Here is a 22,515-nt window from a genome sequence, read left to right as displayed (position 1 = left end):
TGCAGGCCAGTTTTTAAGATCCACGGGCGCGCAGACAGTGGCTTGGCTTGGCAAATTTGCATAGTTTCGTCTTATCCCTTAGAGTTTTTTCTTTCATAACTGCCTCTGGTTACTGGTTCTCATTACTCGGGGTGTGGGGACACTCTACTGCCTAGAACTGCAGCGCCTCTTACACACACACACACACACACCTGTAAAATCAAGACATAACAAGGAAGAAAATAATTTAGTATGTCTTTCCTATTAACTACTGATTTCTTCTTCATTCTTTTAGGAACTGTTACTTATCCCTTTAATGCTCAAACTTCTGCTATAAACTTTCCTTCCAGAAGAAAACAACCCCCGTCTTCCTAGTTCAGAAGCTCCGACCAGGAGAACAGTAGCTGATACCAGTGTTCTTCCTTCCCAGTGGTGATGCCTTAGTGACAACTGGCACGGGCTCCTGAACTTGGCCTTTCCGTCCTGCCAGATGTGGCTCTCTTTCAGGGATGCGCCCTCGGAGGAATTTCATTCATCTTTTCCTCTTCTTCTCTGTGAGATGGCCTTTCAGGTGCCCATTATTTTTTTCTTAAAAAGTAAATGCACTGTGTCCAGAAACTAAGGAAAGCACAAACATCCCCATAGAGCGAGCTGCCTCTTTTAGTTGTGCCTTGCATGAACGTTTCAAGAAGTTTAAAAAAAAAAGTGGGGTTTTTCCCCTACCCGCAAATCCTTAACATTTATGTCTTAAAGAAAATTACATGGTACACTGACCCCCTGGGCTTGTCTCCACTTAGATTTAATTATAGACAAAGAAGCACATAGGAATAGTGCCCGTTTCTTGTGTGCTGGCAATACCTGAAATCCAGAGAGAAATTACAAGAAAAAGACGGTATGCATTGCTTTTGTTTGGGTACATGTTGCCCTTTATCTTATTTAATCCAGCCTTTTTGTGCAAATGCTGTATTTCCAGCTGTAGTGCACATCCTGTCTGCACAGTATCCTTTTAATCCATAAATTTAAACCTAAACCAAGTAAAGAGTTTGGTGGAGAGTTATGAAAATAGAAAACTCCTGTTGGGTTCAACTTCTGAGTAGCAGCTGGAGAAAGAAACATATTTACTAACAATTATGTCCTTGTTGCAGAAAGAATGTGTCTGTTGTTCTGAAGATCATGGCTTGGTGTCCAGCACCAGCTTCTCCCAGCATTTAACAAATCGTGCTCTGAACTGAGTGCCTGCCTTACATGAGTGCTCAGAGGTCAGCCTCCTGACCCGCCCCTCTAATGATTTCAGATTCAGCAAAAACATGGCCTGTAGGTTCACGGCCAGTCTAAAAAAATAGATTTCCAGTGTTGTTTACATTTCTTGGATAATTTCTTACTTGCTATTTTTTGTTTTGGATTTTGAAATGATTGCTGGGATGCCATCTGAGAAAACTCACTTGCCAGCTATTTGATGACTTTTTGACTGTGCTGTTTAAAGGCAGCATTCCTCGATTTGTAAACCTGTGTTGCCAAAAGAAAGAACCAGGTTCTGTCAACCCCCGGCTTCATGACGCACTTCTTGCCTAGCTTGCAGTAATCCTGGGTTCTGCTGAGAGACCACTGAGATACACCCAATGGGTGGGCTCTCTGCTTGGCCACAGTCCACATCTGTGGAGAGCTCACAGGAACTGGAGAATTTTCTTCTCTTTGGACTATTGTTTTATTCTACTATTGCTGCTACTACTGCTAATAATAATAGGCTGTGACTAGGGGAAAAAGGTGTCACTCCCAAGTTCTTTCCAACACCTGTTTTTCTGTAGTTGGGTTAACTACCTGAGCTTCTGTCATCTAATTATCAGCAACTTATTAAAGAAACCTCCAAGTGAAAACAACGAGTGCATACAAAAGGCGCATGCCAGGAAACACCCAGGAGGTGATGGTTTCCACCATCAGTCGTCTGTGCAAGCTCCACCTTGGGCCAGGAAGACTTCTCTCAGGTGCTCCGTCATTACACGTCCTTAGCACTCGTTGGCTCTCCTCCTCACTGGGCTCCGGCCTGGCTGCTCTGCCCCTGGAATGTTCCACTCAGCATCCTTCTCACCTGCAAGTCACTCTGCTTTCCTACCCGTCTCACTCCGTGTCTCCATTAGACTTTTCCTGAGACAGCTAACCTGCCCCCCTCTCTAGACTGCCACCATATCTTCTTCCTGCCACGCCTGGAGTCCATGAGGAGTGGCTCAAAATACCCTTAGCCTCCCCCTTTCAACAGCCTTCCAAGCCCCTGCCCAGAAAATGTCGGTCATGCACAGGTCCATGTCCGGCTTCTCCGCCCCTTGGCTGGATGGCGCCACTCATTGCTTACGGATGGTGGAAAGCGCTTCTGGGGAAGTCTCCTGATCTGATGATCTCTTCTCGCCTCCTCCTTGTTGGGCTCTCCTTGCACCTCCTATCCACTCTCTCCAACATCACTGTTAGAGAAAACCTGAAAATATGAGAATCTTCGAATGATGCAATCCCCTCTCTAATCCCCTCCCCGCCCTACCTACCTTCTGATCCCCTCTCTCCATCCTCAACTCCCTCCCAGCGCTTTCAGAGGAAGGAGCGTTCTTCCTCCAGCACCAAGTGTGGCTTTGCTACATCAAGTGTCCTGTTTCCTGGATCTTCAGTCTCTTCCTCTCCACGAGTTCCCTCCTTGGGTCCCATGAAGGTATTCAAATTTCCTCCATCTTTGTAATCGGTAGGAAGCAAAATAACTTGGCCCTATATTCTCTTCCAACAATGGGCCTCTTCCCCCCTTTCATTTATAGTCAAACTGTACTTGCTATCCCTACTGCCTTATTTCTCATTTACTCTTTTTCTATTGTAATTTTTAAATTTAAATTTTCATATATAAAAATGCCAAACATAAAAAACATCCATCATAAGAATATACAAGGCAATACATACAGAAGAAAAGTTTAAAACTTTAAATCTCTAGTGTGTTACCACCAATTTAGTGTTATGTTTTCTATTTATGCATCAATTTATTTTTCCTCTTCACCCATGAGTACTGTGTGCTGCCAATAGATAAGGCTTATCTTTCAAAATCCAAACGCCATTATCCTACCTAAAAATAAATGGACAAAACCTCTCACTATCATGAAATCTCTACCCCTGGAAACACGTTAATGACTACTCTTCTAGAGTTTTTTCTATTTACACTTATGCAATGTAATTAAACAAGTTTTTTGTTTGTTTGTTTTTGTTTTTGTTTTTACAGGCAGAGTGGACAGTGAGAGAGAGAGACAGAGAGAAAGGTCTTCCTTTGCCGTTGGTTCACCCTCCAATGGCCGCTGCGGCTGGCGCGCTGCGGCCAGCGCACCGCGCTGATCCGAAGCCAGGAGCCAGGTGCTTCTCCTGGTCTCCCATGCGGGTGCAGGGCCCAAGCACTTGGGCCATCTTCCACTGCACTCCTTGGCCACAGCAGAGAGCTGGTCTGGAAGAGGGGCAACCGGGACAGAATCTGGTGCCCCAACCGGGACTAGAACCCGGTGTGCTGGCGCTGCAAGGTGGAGGATTAGCCTAGTGAGCCGCGGCGCCGGTCAAAACAACAAGTTTTAATAAAAAATACAAGTTAACATATATGCTATTACATAAGCTGTCTTTTCTCCTTACTAATATCTTACATTAAAATATAACTTTATATTATCACTTTAAAAATGTCCAGTAATCTTTTGTATAAATATAAATTTTTAACCAGCAACCTGTACAATATGCCCACAAAGTTTTAGGTTACTGCCTTTTTCTCTATCATAAGTAGTATTGCTAGGAACATTAGAATTGTTTCTAATGTTCTTTATGTAGAGGACAAGATTCACTGATCCCTGAACCATGGACAGTTATAAGGAATGATAACAAAGACGTGATCATAATTTTTCAAATAAGTACTCTTTTACCCAAACCATCCACTCTCTAGTTGCTGCAATCCGATTTCCACCTCCACCAATCCCCTATGTAGGAAAGAACATCCATAATGTCTGTTTTTGAAGAAAAAAATCTTATTTATTATTTATTTAGGTTTATGTGGAGAGCAGAGAGAATGAGACACCTAGAAATACAGAGACAGTGCTTCCATCCCCTGGTTCACTCCCCAGATGCCTGCCAGAGCCAGGGCCGTGCTGGGCCAAAGCCAGGAGCCAGAAACACTCAATCCAGGTCTCCTGTGTGGATGGCAGGGACCCAACCACTAAAATCAGCATCTGCGGCCTCCCAGGGTACCCTTTAGCCAGGAGCTGGAATGGGAAGCAGAGCCAGGACAAGAACAAAGCACTGAGATATGGGGTGCAGGCATCTCGAGCGGCGTATTAGCCACAGTGCCAAATGCCTGCCCCATGCACAATGTCTTGAAAGACAAATTCGGTGAATACTTTTGGTCCTCGCCCTTCTTTTCTCCCCTGCAGGATTTGGCGCTCTTGATCACTCCTTTATTTTCCCGATTTTCTGTTCCTTGGGCTTTCCCGGATCAGCTCCTACATCTGATTTCCCATCTGAGTTTTCCCGGCTGCATCCTGTTCCTATGCCTGCTTGCCGATAGTTCCTGGGAGCTTAGCCGCGACTCTGCTGCTGCTCATTTTACATTTTCTCTTCGGGCAGCTCAGACCAGCGAGCAGGCAGCTGTGGCTCAGCCTGGAAGGCACTGAGACAGAGGCTTGAGGAGCCAGCTGGGCAGTTGAGGAGGGGCGAGCTGTTCTGCAAGTAAGCAAGTGGGGAAGCTGAGGGTGAGGGGCTCCTGGTGAGAGCTGGAGAGCACGGAGAGCGCTGTGCACGCCGGGGTAGGGAGTGTGGACTCGGTCTGTCTGTCCGGGCCCTTAGGACACGCTGAATGCTATCATTCCTTCTTTTGTGCTACACCCTCGACTGCAATGTACGAATTTCTTTTCTCATCACAAGGAGATGAATGTACCATCTTTGCTACGGTGACTATTCAGGGAGCCTGTGAAAGAACACTTACCCCTCAGCACGGGAATGGTGGGGAGGAGTGCAGGGGAGGGCGCAAAATTAGAGTTCTATATTCAGTTGGTCCAAAATAAGGAATGTGAACAGGGTATTACATGTGATTTACTGGAACTCTCAAAGTATTTATTCAACCATCAGTGGTACCCAACATGGAGTCTGAGGTAAAATCATCAGTTCTAGAACATTTGCAAAAGAAACTTGGGCCTGAAAACAAGCTCAGGACAACACAGAGTGCATATAGCATGCCTTGGAGAAGTCTTTTCATTTGAAAACAGTTGTCTCCTGAGGGAGCCTTCTCCAAAGCACAGGAGTGGGGGGCTCAGCCATGCACACACTGGGTTCTCCACCAACGGAGCTGTTTCCCCATGGCCGGCCCCTCACTTTTCTACACATTCTTTTTTTTTTTTTTTAAGATTTATTTGAAAGACAGAGTTACAGAGAGAGGTAGAGACAGAGAGAGAGGTCTTCCCAACACTGGTTCACTCTTCAGATGGCTGCAATGGCCAGAGATGCACCTATCTGAAACCAGGAGCCAGGCACTTCTTCCAGGCTTCCTCCAGGTCTCCCACGCGGATGCAGGAGCCCAAGGACTTGGGCCATCTTCTACTGCTTTCCCAGGCCATAGCGGAGAGCTGGATCGGAAGAGGAGCAGCCGGGACTAGAACCGGCGCCCACATGGGATGCCGGCGCTTCAGGCCAGGGTGTTAACCTGCTGCGCCACACTGTGGGCCCCTCTCCATACACATTCTAACCAGCCCCACTACAAAGAGAGAGGAAAGCAACATAGAGAGAATGATAACTCAGGGCTGAAAAGGCAGCTCCATGTTTCCTATCCTTAAGGGAAAAATTACTTCTCCTTAAAACCTTATCCTTGTGAGATGAATTTCCCAGGATGCATTTCCCGTACTTCATGAATTCCAGGGTCAGGGAGGTAGTAAGGCATGTCCCTTGTCAGTGCAGGTCCCTGCGCTCTTGATCCTGCTGTAGAGACATCACAGTCTGTCTGAATTCCCCAGGAAATCCAATGCACTTGGACTCAAACTGCCTGGAAGGCAAGGCTAGTGAAAAGGCAGCAACTCTGCGTGCCATTGTGTGTGACCCCTGCCTTCTGTTCTTCTGTTTGCAGCCCGCTGCCTCCCAGGAGGACACTGCTGAGCTTAGCGCCTTCCTTCGAAACTCCACCATTCCTCACCTTGTCAGGAAGAGGGATGTGCCCATGGCCCAGCTCCACAGACAGGCCCCGGCCAAAGTCCTGGTGAGTCATCCCCGTGTGCGCAGCATCGCAGGGGAGGGTCGGGTTGGACACACTTCCCAGGGGCAGGTGCTTCTCACTTCCGGTATTGTTCTCAGTCTCCTCCAAGGCTCAGATGTGCCTGGCCTTTCCTGGCAGTGCACATTATGAGAAAGCAGAGTCCCTTTTCCCGGAGGACTGAAGAGCACTTGCAATGTAACCTTCCCAGTCGTCTAAGCCTGCTGTGCAGCCACTTACAGAAATGATGATGCAAACATCACATGTGACCTTTCACCCCTTTCAGAAACATACGGCTTCAATTGTTTGCTGGTCCACAGACATTGGGCTGGTGCATCTTGGACAGGCGCCATCCTTCCAATGGGCCCAGGGAATGGTGCACATGTCCCTGAATCTCACAGTCCTCCACTTGTCCAGATAGGCAAGAATGGTGTGTTGAGGTCTCCTGGGCCAACCCCCCTGGCGAGTCAGAGCACTGAGCGCTGAGTAATTCTGGAAGACTGAGCCTAGCCTGCCCTCTGCAGAGCTGTAGATGGCATTCCTGAGTCAGGGTTTTGGTATCGTTCTACTCAGACCAATGCCATTTATAGAGCTGTATCACCTCCTCTAAATATTTATCCCTGGCCGGCGCCGTGGCTCAATAGGTTAATCCTCCACCTGCGGCTCCGGCACACCGGGTTCTAGTCCTGGTCAGGGCGCCGGATTATGTCTCGGTTGCCCCTCTTCCAGGCCAGCTCTCTGCTGTGGCCCAGGAGTGCAGTGGAGGATGGCCCAAGTGCTTGGGCCCTGCACCCGCATGGGAGACCAGGAGGAAGCACCTGGCTCCTGGCTTTGGATCAGCGTGGTGCGCTGGCCACAGCGGCCATTGGAGGGTGAACCAACGGCAAAGGAAGACCTTTCTCTCTGTCTCTCTCTCTCACTGTCCACTCTGCCTGTCAAAATAAATAAATATAAAAATAAAATAAAAAAAGAAATATTTATCCCTTTCCCTGACAATATTGCAGAGGCTCAACGTGAGTGTTAAGGTTCAGTTCATCTGTGTTCTACAGACCAGCTCCATAAACAATTAGGAAGCTACAACCACACTCCTAACAGGTCACCTGCAAACCCAAGAACCACATAAATGACACCCAGAAACCTGGGGCAGGGACAGACTGAGAACTCTGTGCCCCAGTATCGGGGTTGGGGACAGCGGTCCAGCAGGTAATTCTTGCCCCAAGGCCACAGTGCAAGAGATCAATTCAAAATGCTTTCTCGCGTGGTGATGCTGAAATCCAGAGTCACAACCTCAGCCAACAGGTATCCATTCCAAGAGGCAAACCGGAGGGAGGGACCTTGGGGAAACAGCACAGTATGGAAAGGAAGGCAGTGGCACAGCTGGGAGAACACCCTTAGCCAAGGAGGGCGACGCTGTTGTTTTTCTAGGGCAACAGTCACTGCGCTCCGTGAGTTGGGAGCCATCAAACACCCAAGCCCGTGCTGCTTTCTTGCTGTATGTATCCTGTGTGTATCCCAGAAATGTGGGATTGCTTCCAGGCTCGTCCAATGCCACCGTGCTCTGGCCTCTGGGACACTGTCTTGTACCACTTGTCTACCAAGTCGAAAGCCAGCGGGACAGGTGGTGTGTGTTTGGGTTTGCTGAGCATTTTTTTTCTCTAGGCTGCAGCTCAGTGCCTGGCTCATTTGTGGAGTGAAATGCGGATGATGCAGTGAATGAACTCATCAAGATGACTCCTAATAAGTTCCTAGAGTCACCTGCAGGCTGCCTGTGGTGTACCAGTTGACATGTTCTTAATCTTCCTCCCTGACCCTAATGTTCTAAATCTTAAATCTAATTCTAAGCAAATGACATATTGCAAGCATTTTAAAAGACAGTGATGATACAGAAAAGCATGTGAATTTTGAGGAAGACAGATGGGATACTTATTGGGAAACAAAAATGGACTTCCTTCTATTGAACTGCTGTACCTTCTTGAATTGATTTATTAGGATAAAAAGGAGGGAGGACAGACACTGAGCCGAGCAGTGGAGACGTTTCCCTGCGATGCCCATGTGCCCTGTCGGAGCCCATGGCTTGAGTCCCCATGATGGCTCCTGCCTGAACGCCCTGCTAATGCAGGTGGTGGGAGGCAGCAGGTGATGGCTCAGTAATTGGCTCCTGACACCCCATGGGAGACCTGGATGGAGTTCCCAGCTCAGGCTGTTACAGACATTTGAGGAGAGAACCAGTAGTGGGAGCTCTCTGTCTCTGTGTGTGTGTGTCTCAAATAAAGCATGAGAGCTTTAAAAAAACTTTAAAAAATATTTTTAAAACTCTGATAATACAAATCATTTACTTCAGTCCAATCAAAGAAGATAATGACATATTGCATTAGTCATTGCCTGAACATTCTAAACATGTTGACCACCCCATGGATCACCTCTTCCTAGTGATAGGAAAGAGCCACCCGAAGAGAGGATATTAGGGTGAAATAGACACAAATTTCAGTTCTGCGTCTCATGGATATGGTTTTCGGGAATCAGAGTTTGAGTGTGGGAAGATGAGTAACTTCTGCAGATGGAGGCGGCAGTGGTTACACAACAAGGTGAATGTATTTAATGCCCCTGATCTTTACTCTTAAAATGATTTTGTTGGTGTTTTTAAAAATGAATTTTGTCTTAAACAGTCTTTGACATTCACCTATGTAATCATTTCTAGAAATAGAAAAGTATAATCAAATCTAACTTAATCAGTTAAATTTAAATCAAGTAAGGAGTGCTTCTTATGATAGAAGCATGTAAAAGTCTATGGCAATTGGCAGATTATGATTCAAGTAACTGTAACTTTTATGACATAAAATATTTTCAAAACATGAGTATTAATTTATCAATAGATTAATAAAAGTCTGCACATTATTATTATTATTATTATTATTTTGACAGGCAGAGTGGACAGTGAGAGAGGGAGACAGAGAGAAAGGTCTTCCTTTTGCTGTTGGTTCACCCTCCAATGGCCGCCGCGGTAGGCACGCTGCTGCCAGCGCACCGCGCTGATCCGATGGCAGGAGCCAGGTGCTTCTCCTGGTCTCCCATGGGGTGCAGGGCCCAAGGACTTGGGCCATCCTCCACTGCACTCCCTGGCCACAGCAGAGAGCTGGTCTGGAAGAGGGGCAACCGGGACAGGATCGGTGCCCCTACCGGGACTAGAACCCGGTGTGCCGGCGCCGCAAGGCGGAGGGTTAGCCTATTGAGCCACAGCGCCGGCCTTGCACATTATTATTTTTAAAGGCTCCTAATTGACATCTATCAGATTGAAAAGCCCGCTGAAGAACCAGTGACCATGCCCATGCATAAGTGACAATTTGAGGAATCAAGATTCAGATATGTCTTTCAATCCCTACTTCAGTGTGTGTCTCATGAGTACAGCGAGGTAGTAGAGATCAATGACTAAAATTGTTTTGAAATTATCACACTTGGATTTTAGGATTTTTTTTTTACTTTCATTGTTTCTCAATAGAATGTTTTTGACATAAGATAATTTTTCTCTTACTACTACAGAACCTTATTTTTCCGCAGATGATGCCAAGCCAATCGTTGATTTCCATATCTGACTTTCACTCAGATTTTATTTGCTTTCTCTCTCACTGGTGAAAAAATGCAAATCAAATGCCTCCCCATGTCCTCAAGTCAAAACAACTCTGGAAAGAGAGTGATTATGCAGAGTTTATTCTAAAATCAAAAGCTAAATAAGACCTCCTACAGTTTTTGTTTAGTTAAAAACAACTTACTGAATCACATTTCTGATTAGGAATTTGAAAGTGCCAAAAGCCAGCATCCTGTGTCAGGATCATAATTTCCAATTTGCATAGGAAAAATTTGTATCTGTAGTACTGAAAGACAATTCCTCCTCTGCCTAAGAATATCCCTGTCCTTCTGTCCTGGGGCCCTGCTCTTTGCCGTTGCCACCTCCATCCCCTCCTCTGCAGACTTTGCTCTATGCCCCCTCGGGTTTACAGAGGCCTCTCTTCCTTAACTGCTCTTCAGCATTTGACCCCATTGGCCACTTCTTGAAACTGGCACATCCCTTGGCTTCCCCAGAAAACATTCTCCTGTTTCTCTTCCCACCCTTGGCCACCCCCTTCTAGAATTTCTCATGCACTCCTCTTCTACCCACCAGTAACTGGCCCTGCATGTCTGGATTCATCTTCACCTTCCTATCTTCTCTCCCCTTGACTTTGCTCTCTTCAAGGAAATTCCTTGCATGTGGTCCTATCCCAGTCATTCCATCTCAGCCCTCCCTTACTGCACTCAAGATTGATTCCTCTGGATATCTGGTAGCCACCCCAGTCCCAGAATACCTTTGCTCTTTGCTCCATTACCCCTCTCCCAAATGTGTCTTGTCCTGAACCCCAATGTTCAGAAATACCAGCACCCATCCATCCGGTTCCAACCCAAAGATCTCCCTTCACCCTCCCCTTCTCTCATCCCAAAGTCCCATTAGTCACCACCAAGTAGCTGTTCTACTCCTTAAGCTCTAAAACTCACCCTCCTCTTTCCTTTCCCACTGCCTCAGTTCAGGCTCTCAGCATTCCTCTCTTAGCCTCTTGGCTCCAATCATCTTCATGCCCATCACTCCCCTGTATCCACTCCTGGACACACCATCTGTCTCCCTAGAACACTGACTTGGTCAGACTCCTAGATTTAGAAGATTCGCAGGGCCCCTGGTGCCTTCTGAAAAAAACTCTCGGCTGCTTAGCACAAATGGGAAGATTCTTCTCTCCCTAGACTTTCTCTCTTTCCTGTCTGGTTTCCATCTGTCTATCCCACCTCCTCATACCCTGCCCTCCCCTCCCCTGAGGACATCCTCAGGAAAGGGCATTGTACAGGAGAACCTGTGCCAGTCGGGCCATCCTGGCTGACAACATTCAGTCTTCAAGGCTCATTCCATGCATCACCTGCTCCAGAATCTCCCAGCAGAGCCAACTACCAGGAGTTTAGCTGTTTCCCAGCTCCCCCCCTTTGGCCTCAGGAAGATGGGATTTCCAGTGTCAGTGTGCAGTGTCATTCATGAAGCATAGGCAAACGTAACACTCCTCACATGTGCCAGGAACTGCATAGCTTTGAGAATTCTTTTTATTTTTTATTCATATAAAGAGAACAGATGTCATGTATTTCATAGAATTCTAAAAAAAGATAACTACACTTCCAGCCCTCCCCCTCCCCTCTTTCATTTTTTCCTTTCATGTTTGTAATAGCATACTTTGAATTTACTTTATATTCACAGTCTTAACAGGCACCTCAGTACCCAACTCTAGTTATCCAGAACAGCCCAGTCACCTGTATTTGGAAATGTCACAGAGAAATCTAGTCTTACGGGAATTTATCAGATATTTATTACCAATCACTTTGTCTTTAGAGAATTCCGAGGTTCTAGAAAAAAGTTCCCATGGTAATGTGTTCTTCAAGTTATTTTGTAGCTTGGGTTATTCATTGAAGTGAAGTGCCTCAGTCAACTATATCACATATAGCCAGGAAACTGGCTTTTACTGAGCATGTATATCCAGTGTCTGGAAACTGAGACAAGAAAAATGAGTAGGCATGGTCCACAAGATAAATTCAAATCAGTGAGGGAGTACACTTAGAGAAGTGTTTTGTGTATGGCACACAGAAAATGCTTTGTAAGGTGTTATTTCATTCCAAACTGCGATCCAATTGGAAAATACAGTTTGACAGGCAGAATGTCATCACAGTAAAACTTTTCTAGGAACATGGAATCACATATTAAAGGTTATCCATTATAAGCTGGGAAACCCTACAGACTGGCTTAAAAACCCTACAGAATCATGATTGGAACTCAAGGAAGGACCTGTTTGGCAATCAGGAAGTAATTTGGACGAAGAGAAGAAAGTTTTGGACAAGTGTATATCAACAGGTCAATGACATTGGGTCTTTGCGATAATAGGTTTAGGAGCCTTCCTCTGCAACCCTTTCCAGACTGCTCTATTTGGCATCAGGTATCGTGAATGTCTTTAGGAATCTTCCAGAGTTCTGAGAAAGTGAAACAGAACCATTCATTTAGGAAGACGGGGTTCTTAGGAAAGCACTTACTTTGTAAGCTGTTCTTTGTGTTCTATTTTATCTCTATATTACCCCAAAGCTGATGCATGATTACCACTGAACTATGGTTTCTCTTGATTACTTCAGTGTATTTGTTCTCTGTAATTTGTTGATAAGGCAGTAATTTCTTCGGAAATAGAATGTAAGTAAGTAGATTTTAGTGTTGATTCTCTACCACAATTCAAAGTCACTGATGTGCTGTTGCCACCGCTGTTGTTTTTTGCAGAACTGTACAAATATTGAGTGTTTGCAGATCTCCTGTGCGGTAGGACGACTGGAAGGGGGAGAAAGTGCCGTCCTGAAGGTGCGATCACGATTATGGGCTCAGACGTTCCTCCAGGTAATAAAGCACATAGAACCCCCACGTGCCACTCACAGGGCACGTCTTAACAGCTCATCAGAAAGCCTCTTTTTTTCCTAAAGGATCTTATTTTTACTTTATTATTTTTAAAATTTAAGTTGCACAATTTTTAATCTTTTGTAAAGTTAAATGTTGGTGTGAGTGTTCAGCCTAGTGATGAAGACGCAGGTTAAGACACCTGTGCCCCTATCAGAATGCCTGGGTTCATTGCCTGGCTCTGGCTCCTGACTTGAGCTTCTTTCCAGTGCAGACTGGGAGTCAACAGTGAAGGCTCCAGTACTTTGGTTCCTGCCACCCATGTGGGAGACCTGATTATAATCCTGGCTCCCAGTTTTGGCCCCAGCTGGGAGCTGTTGAAGACATTTGAGGAGTGAACCAGCAGTTAAGAATTCTTTCACTCGCTCTCTTTTTGTATCTCAAATAAATTTAATATTTTTCATTCTAAATTGAAAAGCTTTAAAATTTTTTTAAAAGATTTATTTATTTACTTGAAAGGCAGAGTTAAAGAGAGGCAGAGGCAGAGAGAGAGAGAGAGAGAGAGAGAGGTCTTTCATCCGCTGGTTCACTCCCCCAGATGGCTGCAACAGCCAGAGCTGTGCCCATCCAAAGCCAGGAGCTTCTTCCAGGTCTCTCAAGGAGTCCAAGGACTTGGAGCATCTTCCACTGCTTTCCCAGGCCACAGCAGAAAGCTGGATCAGAAGTGGAGCAGGTGGGACTTGAACTGGCGCCCATGTGGGATGCCAGCACTGCAGGCAGCGACTTTACCCACTACACCACAGCACCAGCCACAGCTTTAAATATTTTAAAGGAAATTTCTGTAGGGAAGTTGAGCCAAGATCAGTTGATCAACTTTCCCAGCAGGTGAGGACAATTTAGATATCTGAAGTCCCCAGGATCTGAGTCAAGCAAACATGTTTAGCTCACTGGCACTGAGTATAGTGCCAGGCATGGAGTAATTCCTTAGTTAACTGTCAGTCAGTGGGAAAGCAATTCAAACCATGTGTTCAGAAAAGTAAAAATAGAAATCAGTTTGGAAGGGAAATGAGAAATTATTCTAGAAAGTTCCTCTTGTCAAGTGGTCCTGCCACCAGTGCTTCAATGAGGACTGCCTCTCAGTATGACTCATATAGTGGTAAGTGCTTTGCCTCATCTGTCCTGTGGCATCCCACCCTGTGGATAATTTGATCACCCATTGTGTGCAGCATTTAAAAGTTGAAAATCTCTTATACTAAGAAAATGAAAATTTCATTTTGAAAAGAACATTTCTTTAGGCATTACCACTGTTGTAGCCTTATTATGTGTGGAGGATTTTTTTGGAAAGACTAAATTTAAACTTCTACCATGTCTGTGCATATGTCAACTAGAAAATTCATTTGCTTCATTGTGCCATAAAAACCAAATGGTAAAATCTTTTTAAGTCTGGCTGCTATAAATGTATAAATTTCCATCTCTGGGTTTTCATGATTAAAAATACTTCTATAATCTCACTTAATTTTGTTTCTAAAATAAACACAAAGAAAATTGAAGAAAAGATTGTTCTGTAGGTTTTTTTTTTTTTTTTAACCTCAGCAGCACTAACATTTTAGCCTACAGAGTTCTGGTCAGGAGTCATCATGTGCGTTATGGAATGTTTAGTAGTAGCCTGTCCTCACCTCAGTGGATGCCAGTAGCAGTCCTATCCCAGTTGTGACAACCAAAAATGTCTCCAAATATTGTTAATATCCCATCGGGGTCAAATTGTCCCCAGTTTTAAACCATTGACTTAAGAATAAGCGCCCAATTTATTTGATCTTTTTGCTTTTTTTTTTATCCAAACAATTATTGATTCATTTATTCACTCAGATATTTATGGGTCACCTACTCTGTGCTTCTGGTTGCAGGTGAGTCAGCATGAGTAAAGCAGACACAGAGCTCCTTTACAGCCACAGTCTCAGTAGAGGGGTCAGAAAATGAGCAGATAGACAGATGCGGAAGATCTGTTGAAACAGAGATGAGTACCTGGAAGAAAGTGAGTCAGGGTAGTGGGATAAGCAGTCGGGAAGTGGGCTGCTTCTGTAGGCATGGAGGTGACCTAGAGCTGAGCTCCACGTCATGGGAAGCCCCACGGGCAGAGTCCCAGACAGAACAAGCAGCAGTGCCAAGCCTCTGAGGCCACACACTTTTGGCATGTTCAAAAGAACAATGAAGACCAGCCTGTGTCACCACAGAGGTGGCAGAGGAATACCAAAGAATTATACAGCACGGCAAGGAGCCTGGATTTTATTCTAAGTGCCATGGACAGCCACTAAGGAAATTAGTCTACAAAGACATGTGAATAAATAAACTGATGTATAGTCTCACAAGAGAATGCTATCCAGAAATAAAAAGGAAAGATTTAGATATGCATTAACATAGATGAGTCTCAGGAACATAATGTTGGGTTCAAAAGGCAAGTAAAGATGATTGGTTCACATAAAATTCAAAAGCAGGCAAAACTTTATAGAGACAAACAAAATCAAAGCAGAACATTTAGCGGGGCAGTAAGTAGCCTCTTGGGGTGTGCCCAGTCAGGGAGGCGCACGGAGGGTGTCACTTTAGGCAGCCATAGGCATGCAGATGTTCTCATCGTGTGCAACAAATGGTGATTTATAGCCGACATCTCCACGTTCAGTAAAACAGCTATTACAGGGTGGTACTGCAGGCACCGAGATGGCTGGGAAATTTGTGCAGTAGTCCCGGAGGATATAATGGTGGATTAAACTGGGGCGGGACAGTGGAGCAAGGGAGATGAGCTGCGTCAGCATTTATTTTGAAGGGCAAACCTATGTTGAATCTATTGTGAGAAACTGAGGGAAAGGGAAGAATCAAGAATGACTCCAGTGTTTTTCGCTTAGGTAGAGATTGTTTCAGGAGAGGAAACCAAGAGTTCTTCACAGTCCTACAGTTCTGATTCTGTTACCTACTGCTGTGTAGCAAATTTCTCTGCAACCTAGCAGCTTAAAGCAACATGCATTCATCCCGTCACTCTGAGAATGAGGAATCGGGCTGTAGCCTGGCTGGGGGTTCTGGTTCACGTCTCTCCTGGGGTTACAGTTGAGAGGGTGGTGGGCCTGCAGAACCCCTCACAAGGGGGAGTGTGGTGTTTGCTATCAGCAGGCCTGTGTGGCCTTCTCCATGGCGAGGCTTGGTGTCCTCACACAGCCACTAGCTTCCCCCAAGCAGGCAAGCCAGGAGAGAGCAGAGCAGCAGCTGTGACCTTGGAAGTCACATTCTGCCATTTCCAGTTTCCTATTGCTTCCGCACCTCAGCCCTGTGTGGGAGCAGCCCACACAAGGGTGTGTGTACCTGGAGACAGGAATCACTGGGCGGGGGCCGTAATGCACTAACCGCAGGTGCACTAACCAATTCTTTGATTTCCCTCTTTTAGAGGACGTTTACCTCAAAGCAAACACTATAAATCCCGTTTTCCTCTGGTTGGATTAAAACTAGCAAGAAAGTTGGCCGGCGCTGTGGCTCAATAGGCTAATCCTCCGCCTTGCAGTGCCGGCACACCGGGTTCTAGTCCCGGTTGGGGCGCCGGATTCTATCCCAGTTGCCCCTCTTCCAGGCCAGCTCTCTGCTATGGCCCGAGAAGGCAGTGGAGGATGGCCCAAGTCCTTGGGCCCTGCACCCGCATGGGAGACCAGGAGAAGCACCTGGCTCCTGGCTTCAGATCAGCGCGATCCATTGGATCCATTGGCGGCCATTGGAGGGTGAACCAATGGCAAAAGGAAGACCTTTCTCTGTCTCTCTCTCTCACTGTCCACTCTGCCTGTAAAAAAAAAAAAAAAAAAACTAGCAAGAAAGTATATTATAATCAATAAATTATAGTTTCCTAAGGCCAATGTCATAAACTATCACAAACTGATTGTCTTAAAAAGACAGAAATTTCTCTCACAGTTCCAAAGGCCAGAAGTCCAAAACCAAGGTGTTGGTTCCTTCTGGTGATTTGAAGGAAGAGACCATCCCACACCTGCCTCTTACCTTCCTGTATTTGCTTGTAATCCTTGGCATTCACTGGTTTTTTGATACTTCTGTCTCTCCTCCCTCTTTCTGATCTGTGTCCTTGTGTCTTATCCTTTCCTGTCTCTTTGAAGGGCACTTTCACTGAGATCAGAGCATAATCTATTCACAGTATAAACTCATCTCAAACCCTACCTTAATTACACCTGCAAAGACTCTTATTCCAAAAAAGGTCAGATTCTAAAACTCTGCAGAGACATGGAGTTGGGCAGGACATTATTTCAACCCACTAAAATCAACATTGCATGCCCACTCTATTCCATTTTGCCACAGGGTTGTTGTGTATTTTTTTAATCTAATAGATATGCTTCTTAAAACACTTCACTCTCCTTAGTAATATCTGGGGAAGTACCCTGAGTTTCAGATGTTTATGTTATGACTCTGTTTTCTTTCTGTTCACTACTTACTTTTTTCATCTATTCTCAGACACATCATCACTAATCTTGGGCAAAATTTTGAACCAGAACCAAGTGAGTGTAGAAGCTTCAGAAGTTTTGGTAAATATTGGCAAACGTTTATGTGTGAACATATGGGTGAGAATGTTTTTGGATTTTATATCCACCCATTCACATGTGAAGCTGCCTGTTAGGAAAGTGGCATGTAAAAACTACAGACTCACAGTAAAATGAAGTTCTGGGAGTGACGACGCTGACTTAAATTAGAATCTGTAGTCTCTGTCTTTGTTGAATACCGAGTCAGGAAGCAGGAGCTTCACTCCATTCCTGCCTGTCTGTGCTCAAGGCACCTAACTTTCAATTTCTTCATCTGTGAAATGAAGAAGATGAACTGAGCTCTCCTTTTGTATCTAAAAATTTGCAGATTCTATGAGCAATTCACATGGATCCTCTCCTAATGGGTTATTTATGATGTTTGTTCTACTTAGCTAAACTCAGCAATAACCCAGAATGCTTTATTAATAGCCTTCTTTTGTACTGTGTTGACACTTTGGTTGACTCAAAACAGACTATGTCTAAATGGTTCTCTAAACTTAAGCAAGTCAGCCAACCTTTCCAAAGACGCCTGTCTCTCTACAAATAGCCAGGTTTGTATTGAGAAATTACTGTGTACTTAAGAAGCATGATAAATGCTTATATATGAACTACTCATGTAATTCCATGAGATATGTACTGTTATTATGAACTGCATTTTTAGAGAGGAGCAAACTAAGACACAGAGATTAAATGGTCTTCCTACGGTCACATGGACAATCTTTGAGTGTCTGTCCTACGTATACTACAATGCTATATTGCTGGAGGAGAGATTACCATATGACAACTGCCTACTGTAGATTTTATATCATAATCACTGTAGTAGACATTGCTAGACTGTAAACTATATTATAGGTTATTATACTATAAAGATATTCTAAAATATTACATATTAAACCTTTATAACTCTTCAAGCATGTATAAGCTACATGACATGCTATTTCAGAATCCAGTAAGAACATTTCATAATTCTTGGGTTATATTGCCCAGTAGAGTAGTATTATCTAGATGTGGCTAAAGTATTTAAAGAAAATTAGAAGTTCACTTCCTCATTTCCATTAATCACACATCACAGCTCATGGCCACTCTATGAGACTGTACAAAAAGCATTTCCATCATTCAAGAAAGTTCTATTTGATGCCCTGTTTTGTAAGTTTAGGGAAGTTTATTCCCCTTCAAAATTGCAGGATGAGATGGTATAGTTGATTTTCATATCTTTTTTTTTTTTTTTTTTTGACAGGCAGAGTGGATAGTGAGAGAGAGAGAGACAGAGAGAAAGGTCTTCCTTTGCCGTTGGTTCACCCTCCAATGGCCGCTGCGGCTGGCGCATCTCGCTGATCCGAAGCCAGGAACCAGGTGCTTCTCCTGGTCTCCCATGGGGTGCAGGGCCCAAGGACTTGGGCCATCCTCCACTGCCTTCCCGGGCCATAGCAGAGAGCTGGCCTGGAAGAGGGGCAACCGGGACAGAATCCGGCGCCTCAACCGGGACTAGAACCCGGTGTGCTGGCGCTGCAAGGCGGAGGATTAGCCTGTTAAGCCATGGCGCCGGCTTGATTTTCATATCTATGAATATAGACCTAGATTGTGTTTTATGTTAGCTTCCTGACTTTCATTATATCCCTTCAGAAAGTGAAGACGCCTCCATTTGCCTTGTGACAATGTCATTTGCCACCTCAAAAGGCAAAACCTTTATCAAGAATCCACTTTACACTAACTGTAATATTACAGATTTGAATAAACACAACAGCCTCTGTTCTGCCGACTAGTCAGCAAAGACAGGCACACTGATGTGCTTTTCAGACCAAGGGGCAAAATGCATTGGCTTTATTTCAAAGCTCAGATATTAGCATGCACCGTCCAAGTAAACTTTTGGATTCAGAACTGCTAGATATTTAACACACTGAAATTCTGCTATAGGCAATGAAAAAGAAAAAAGAAAAGAAACTTGTGAAGTTTTTTGTTTTTGGAGAAGAAAGGAGGAAGCATCCCTCACATCCATGCATGGGCTTCTTGTGGGCAGGAAGAATGTTTTGTCTTTGTATCTTCCGCCTATCCTGTGCAGCAACTGGCCCCTGCCACTGCTCATGACAGTTGCAATGGATAAAACAGCTAAGACCAAATGCTAGGCTGAGCTGGTTCACACGTCTTATGTATTCAGAGTGAAACCAGTCAAACTAACCAACAAACAAAATTGCAAATTATCTCTCTTGACCTAAAAGAAGCAGATATTCTGGAAGTGTAAGTTAGGATGTTGGAGAAGATATGTAAGAGGCGACTTGTGATGCCTGGAGACCCTGGAATTGCCAGCTTGGCAAAACACAGCTGGATCCGGGGCTGCTCTGCTTCTAACACCTGTGTACCACCAGCTCATTTCCAGAAAGGGTCTGCAGTCAGGAGCTGCGGCTGCCGTTTGTTGTGAAGTTGGGCTTTTCTCCTGAATCCCTGCCACCTCATCCTGCTCTCAAACCACAAGCTTTCTAGCTTAATGAGGTTGGCAATGACTTTGTGCATTTCAGGAAGAGAGGAGAAGCTCTGAACAGGTTCCCCACCTCTCTCCAACTGCATTCCTCCAGACTGAGATAACAAGGTTTCCAAACTTAGGAGAGAAATTGAGTGTTTCAAGGTTGCAAAAACTTGGGCTGCTGCTCCCCTCTGAGCAACCCCCAAATCCGATTCTTTTCAGTTCAGTGAGGCAGATGGTTCAGGATCAGAGGACAGAGACGTCCAGAGACTCAAGTTGGTGACCACCACTAGTAGGTCTTCCTGGCACTGCTTGCAGTCTCTTCCAAAAGTGAGCTGGCTTCAAAAGTCTGAGCAATGCCAGACCCATCTCCTCAAAGCTGGCACACTGTATTTAGACCTAGTGGAGGGGACATGCTGATTAAAAGGAACTTTGCCTGCAACCCACAGATAGATACAACCAGGGGACAGCTTCAAAGGGATGGGGTTTTTGGTTCCTTGTCTTTCTTCTGCTGAAGCAGAGTCATAGGACCTTCAGTGACATCCAGTCGTAACCCTGTTACCTCACTTGTGAGAAGTTCATTGATCAAAGCTGGCTACAAATCCCTTCCCACTTGGAGGACATAAGGGGCAGATTCTTGTTTATTTTGTAATTGACATACACAGAAGAAGCCAGTGTGCACTCCAGAGAGTGTGTTGCAAAGAGGCCTTGCAAACTATCCTACAAATGAGTATAATTTGTCTTCCAGTAATGCTCCACACAGATACTTATGTGAATGTAATTTACTTTATAGTCTGTTCATTCTCTTGACTTCTAAGGAAAGCTTTAAAAAAAATTACATAGAAATTTTAGGTGGTTTCTGAAGGCTTTCATGAAATTTGCCAAATTCAGATTTTTAAAAAACAAATGGGCTAAGGAAAACTTATTTTAATTGTGTGGGAATCCAGAGAATCCAATTTTTAGTCTCCCCAATAACCACCTTAATCTTTTAATGTTTTGTTATTTAGTTTGCATGCATTTATTAGCATTATAGTTTCCTCAAAGACTGAACAACAAAATTTTTTTGTCATTTTAATACTTTAAAAAAGTTACACATTTGAAAATTGTGCCTGGACTTTTCAAATTAAATTTCTATATTCATATATAACCTAGGTCTCCCTAGAATGCCAGTTTTCCTAACTACACAACCTTCCTGAAGAGCCAGAAGGAAGCCTCAACTATTTTCATTCCATCAATCTGCTTTGGGTCCCCCTGCATTTTGGCTCTTGTTAGCTACAAGTTGGGAGAGGAGTGTCTTGTATTCCCAAGCCCACACATTCTAAATGATAACCACACATTCCTCCCACCACTCGGAGCATCACCTCCTACTGAAATGAGGGAGAACAACTTTTCAGTGAAGCAGGACTCATATCGTCACAACACTGCAGTCGAGGGGGAAATTATTATTTTAGCCTGCATGCTTCAGTTCAGTGAATAACAATTTTCTGGCAATAAATCAATAGAGTGAATATTGGATCTTCATTTCCTCTTAAAGAAGATCCAGCGTGTCTGGAAGAAGTCACAGTAATTGAGGGACTTTTAAAACAGTTAAATGCTCATATTTAGCACACGTAGAGACAAAACAGAACAACTTGCATCAATACTTTGAAGGCCATCTCGGAAAGAGTCACTTTCAGAGATGCCAAAGGGTGGCAGAACTCATTGCAGGTTTACCCACCCTTAACCAAAATTTCTCTATTTCTAGTGTCTGCTTATTTCAATCTTGGAGGACATTGCCAAAGAAAAGCACATAATTGCTATCTCTCCTCTCTCAACTCTCTCCTGCAGAATATATTGTGGAGCTGGTAAGCTCCAAACACAAAGATGGGGAAATAAAAAGGCTAGTTGCTTGGTTTGATTGGTTTATGCCATGTATGTGTAAAAATATTGCACTGTACCCCATCAAAGCATGTAAGTATTACATGTTAATCAAAATTTTGAAATAATTGTAAAAGGGCAAAAATAAAAATCTATGTACCCCATAAAAATGTACAAGTATTATATATTAGTTGAAATAATTTTTAAAAGAGTAAGAAATTAATTTTATCACACAATTCAGAGGGAGGTAAACATTTTCTGCTTTCCTAAGCCAGGCTAGGATGTTTGCAGTTCTTGGCTGACAAGACTTGCTTGCAGTATGTTTGCTTCTGTATACGTGGTGAACATGCAAATTGGTCAGAACAAGATTTTAGTTAGGTTAATCCTAAATGATCATCCTGTTCTGTGATTCGTACTCTTTCCAGTTGAAAAATTTATCATTAGTTGTTTAGATTTTATCACCTCAGAAGGCTTGGTTTCTGGGAAATGTTGAGTGTACAACGTGGGCTCATAAAATGAACATGTGCTTAAAAATAATCAGGAGGAAGTTCAACAGCCAGAAGGTAAGAGACAGAGTGCCCTTGACTGCCAGGCACTGTCAGGTGTTTCACCAGCTCAGAAGCCTCATCTCTGCATTTGTCACCACCTCTGTCATTTTTATGAGTATCCTAACCATAAGCAAATCATTGTGCAGAACAGAGGCAGCCATGGTGGGAAAGGTGGGGATGCCAGAGAGGCAGGGCATTTGCTGAGGATTAGCAGTCAGCCGGGGCAGGTGCAGGGGTAGGACATGGTCAAGGGCTACGAACTCCAGCTGGCTTTCCACTCTTAAGCTGACTACAATATGGCAGGGATTGTGTTTACATGAGTCAGTCACTATATGGAAGAGGAAGGTTTTTAAAAAAAAAATAAGAATAATATAGTTGCTTTTTAAAGGGCACAACGGAAAGCACTGAACATTGAACATGGAATTAATTATAATTATAATTTAATATATATTATA

The 22,515-nt window shown here is 44.2% G+C and overlaps 1 protein-coding gene across 1 annotated transcript in view; it reads left to right on the top strand.

The window, feature by feature from the left end:
* Positions 1-22,515, top strand: part of ITGA8 (integrin subunit alpha 8) — a 191,921-nt gene that overhangs the window by 153,713 nt on the left and 15,693 nt on the right. Inside the window, exons 26-27 of the mRNA XM_062210503.1 lie at positions 6,086-6,214; positions 12,531-12,644. Coding sequence (XP_062066487.1) covers positions 6,086-6,214; positions 12,531-12,644 — 243 coding nt within the window. The remainder of the gene's footprint in view (positions 1-6,085; positions 6,215-12,530; positions 12,645-22,515) is intronic.

This window comes from Lepus europaeus, chromosome 14, assembly GCF_033115175.1.
Source record: "Lepus europaeus isolate LE1 chromosome 14, mLepTim1.pri, whole genome shotgun sequence".
Lineage (NCBI taxonomy): Eukaryota > Metazoa > Chordata > Mammalia > Lagomorpha > Leporidae > Lepus > Lepus europaeus.
Note: the sequence above shows the minus strand (reverse complement) of the source record. Positions and strands in the feature narration are given on the sequence as shown.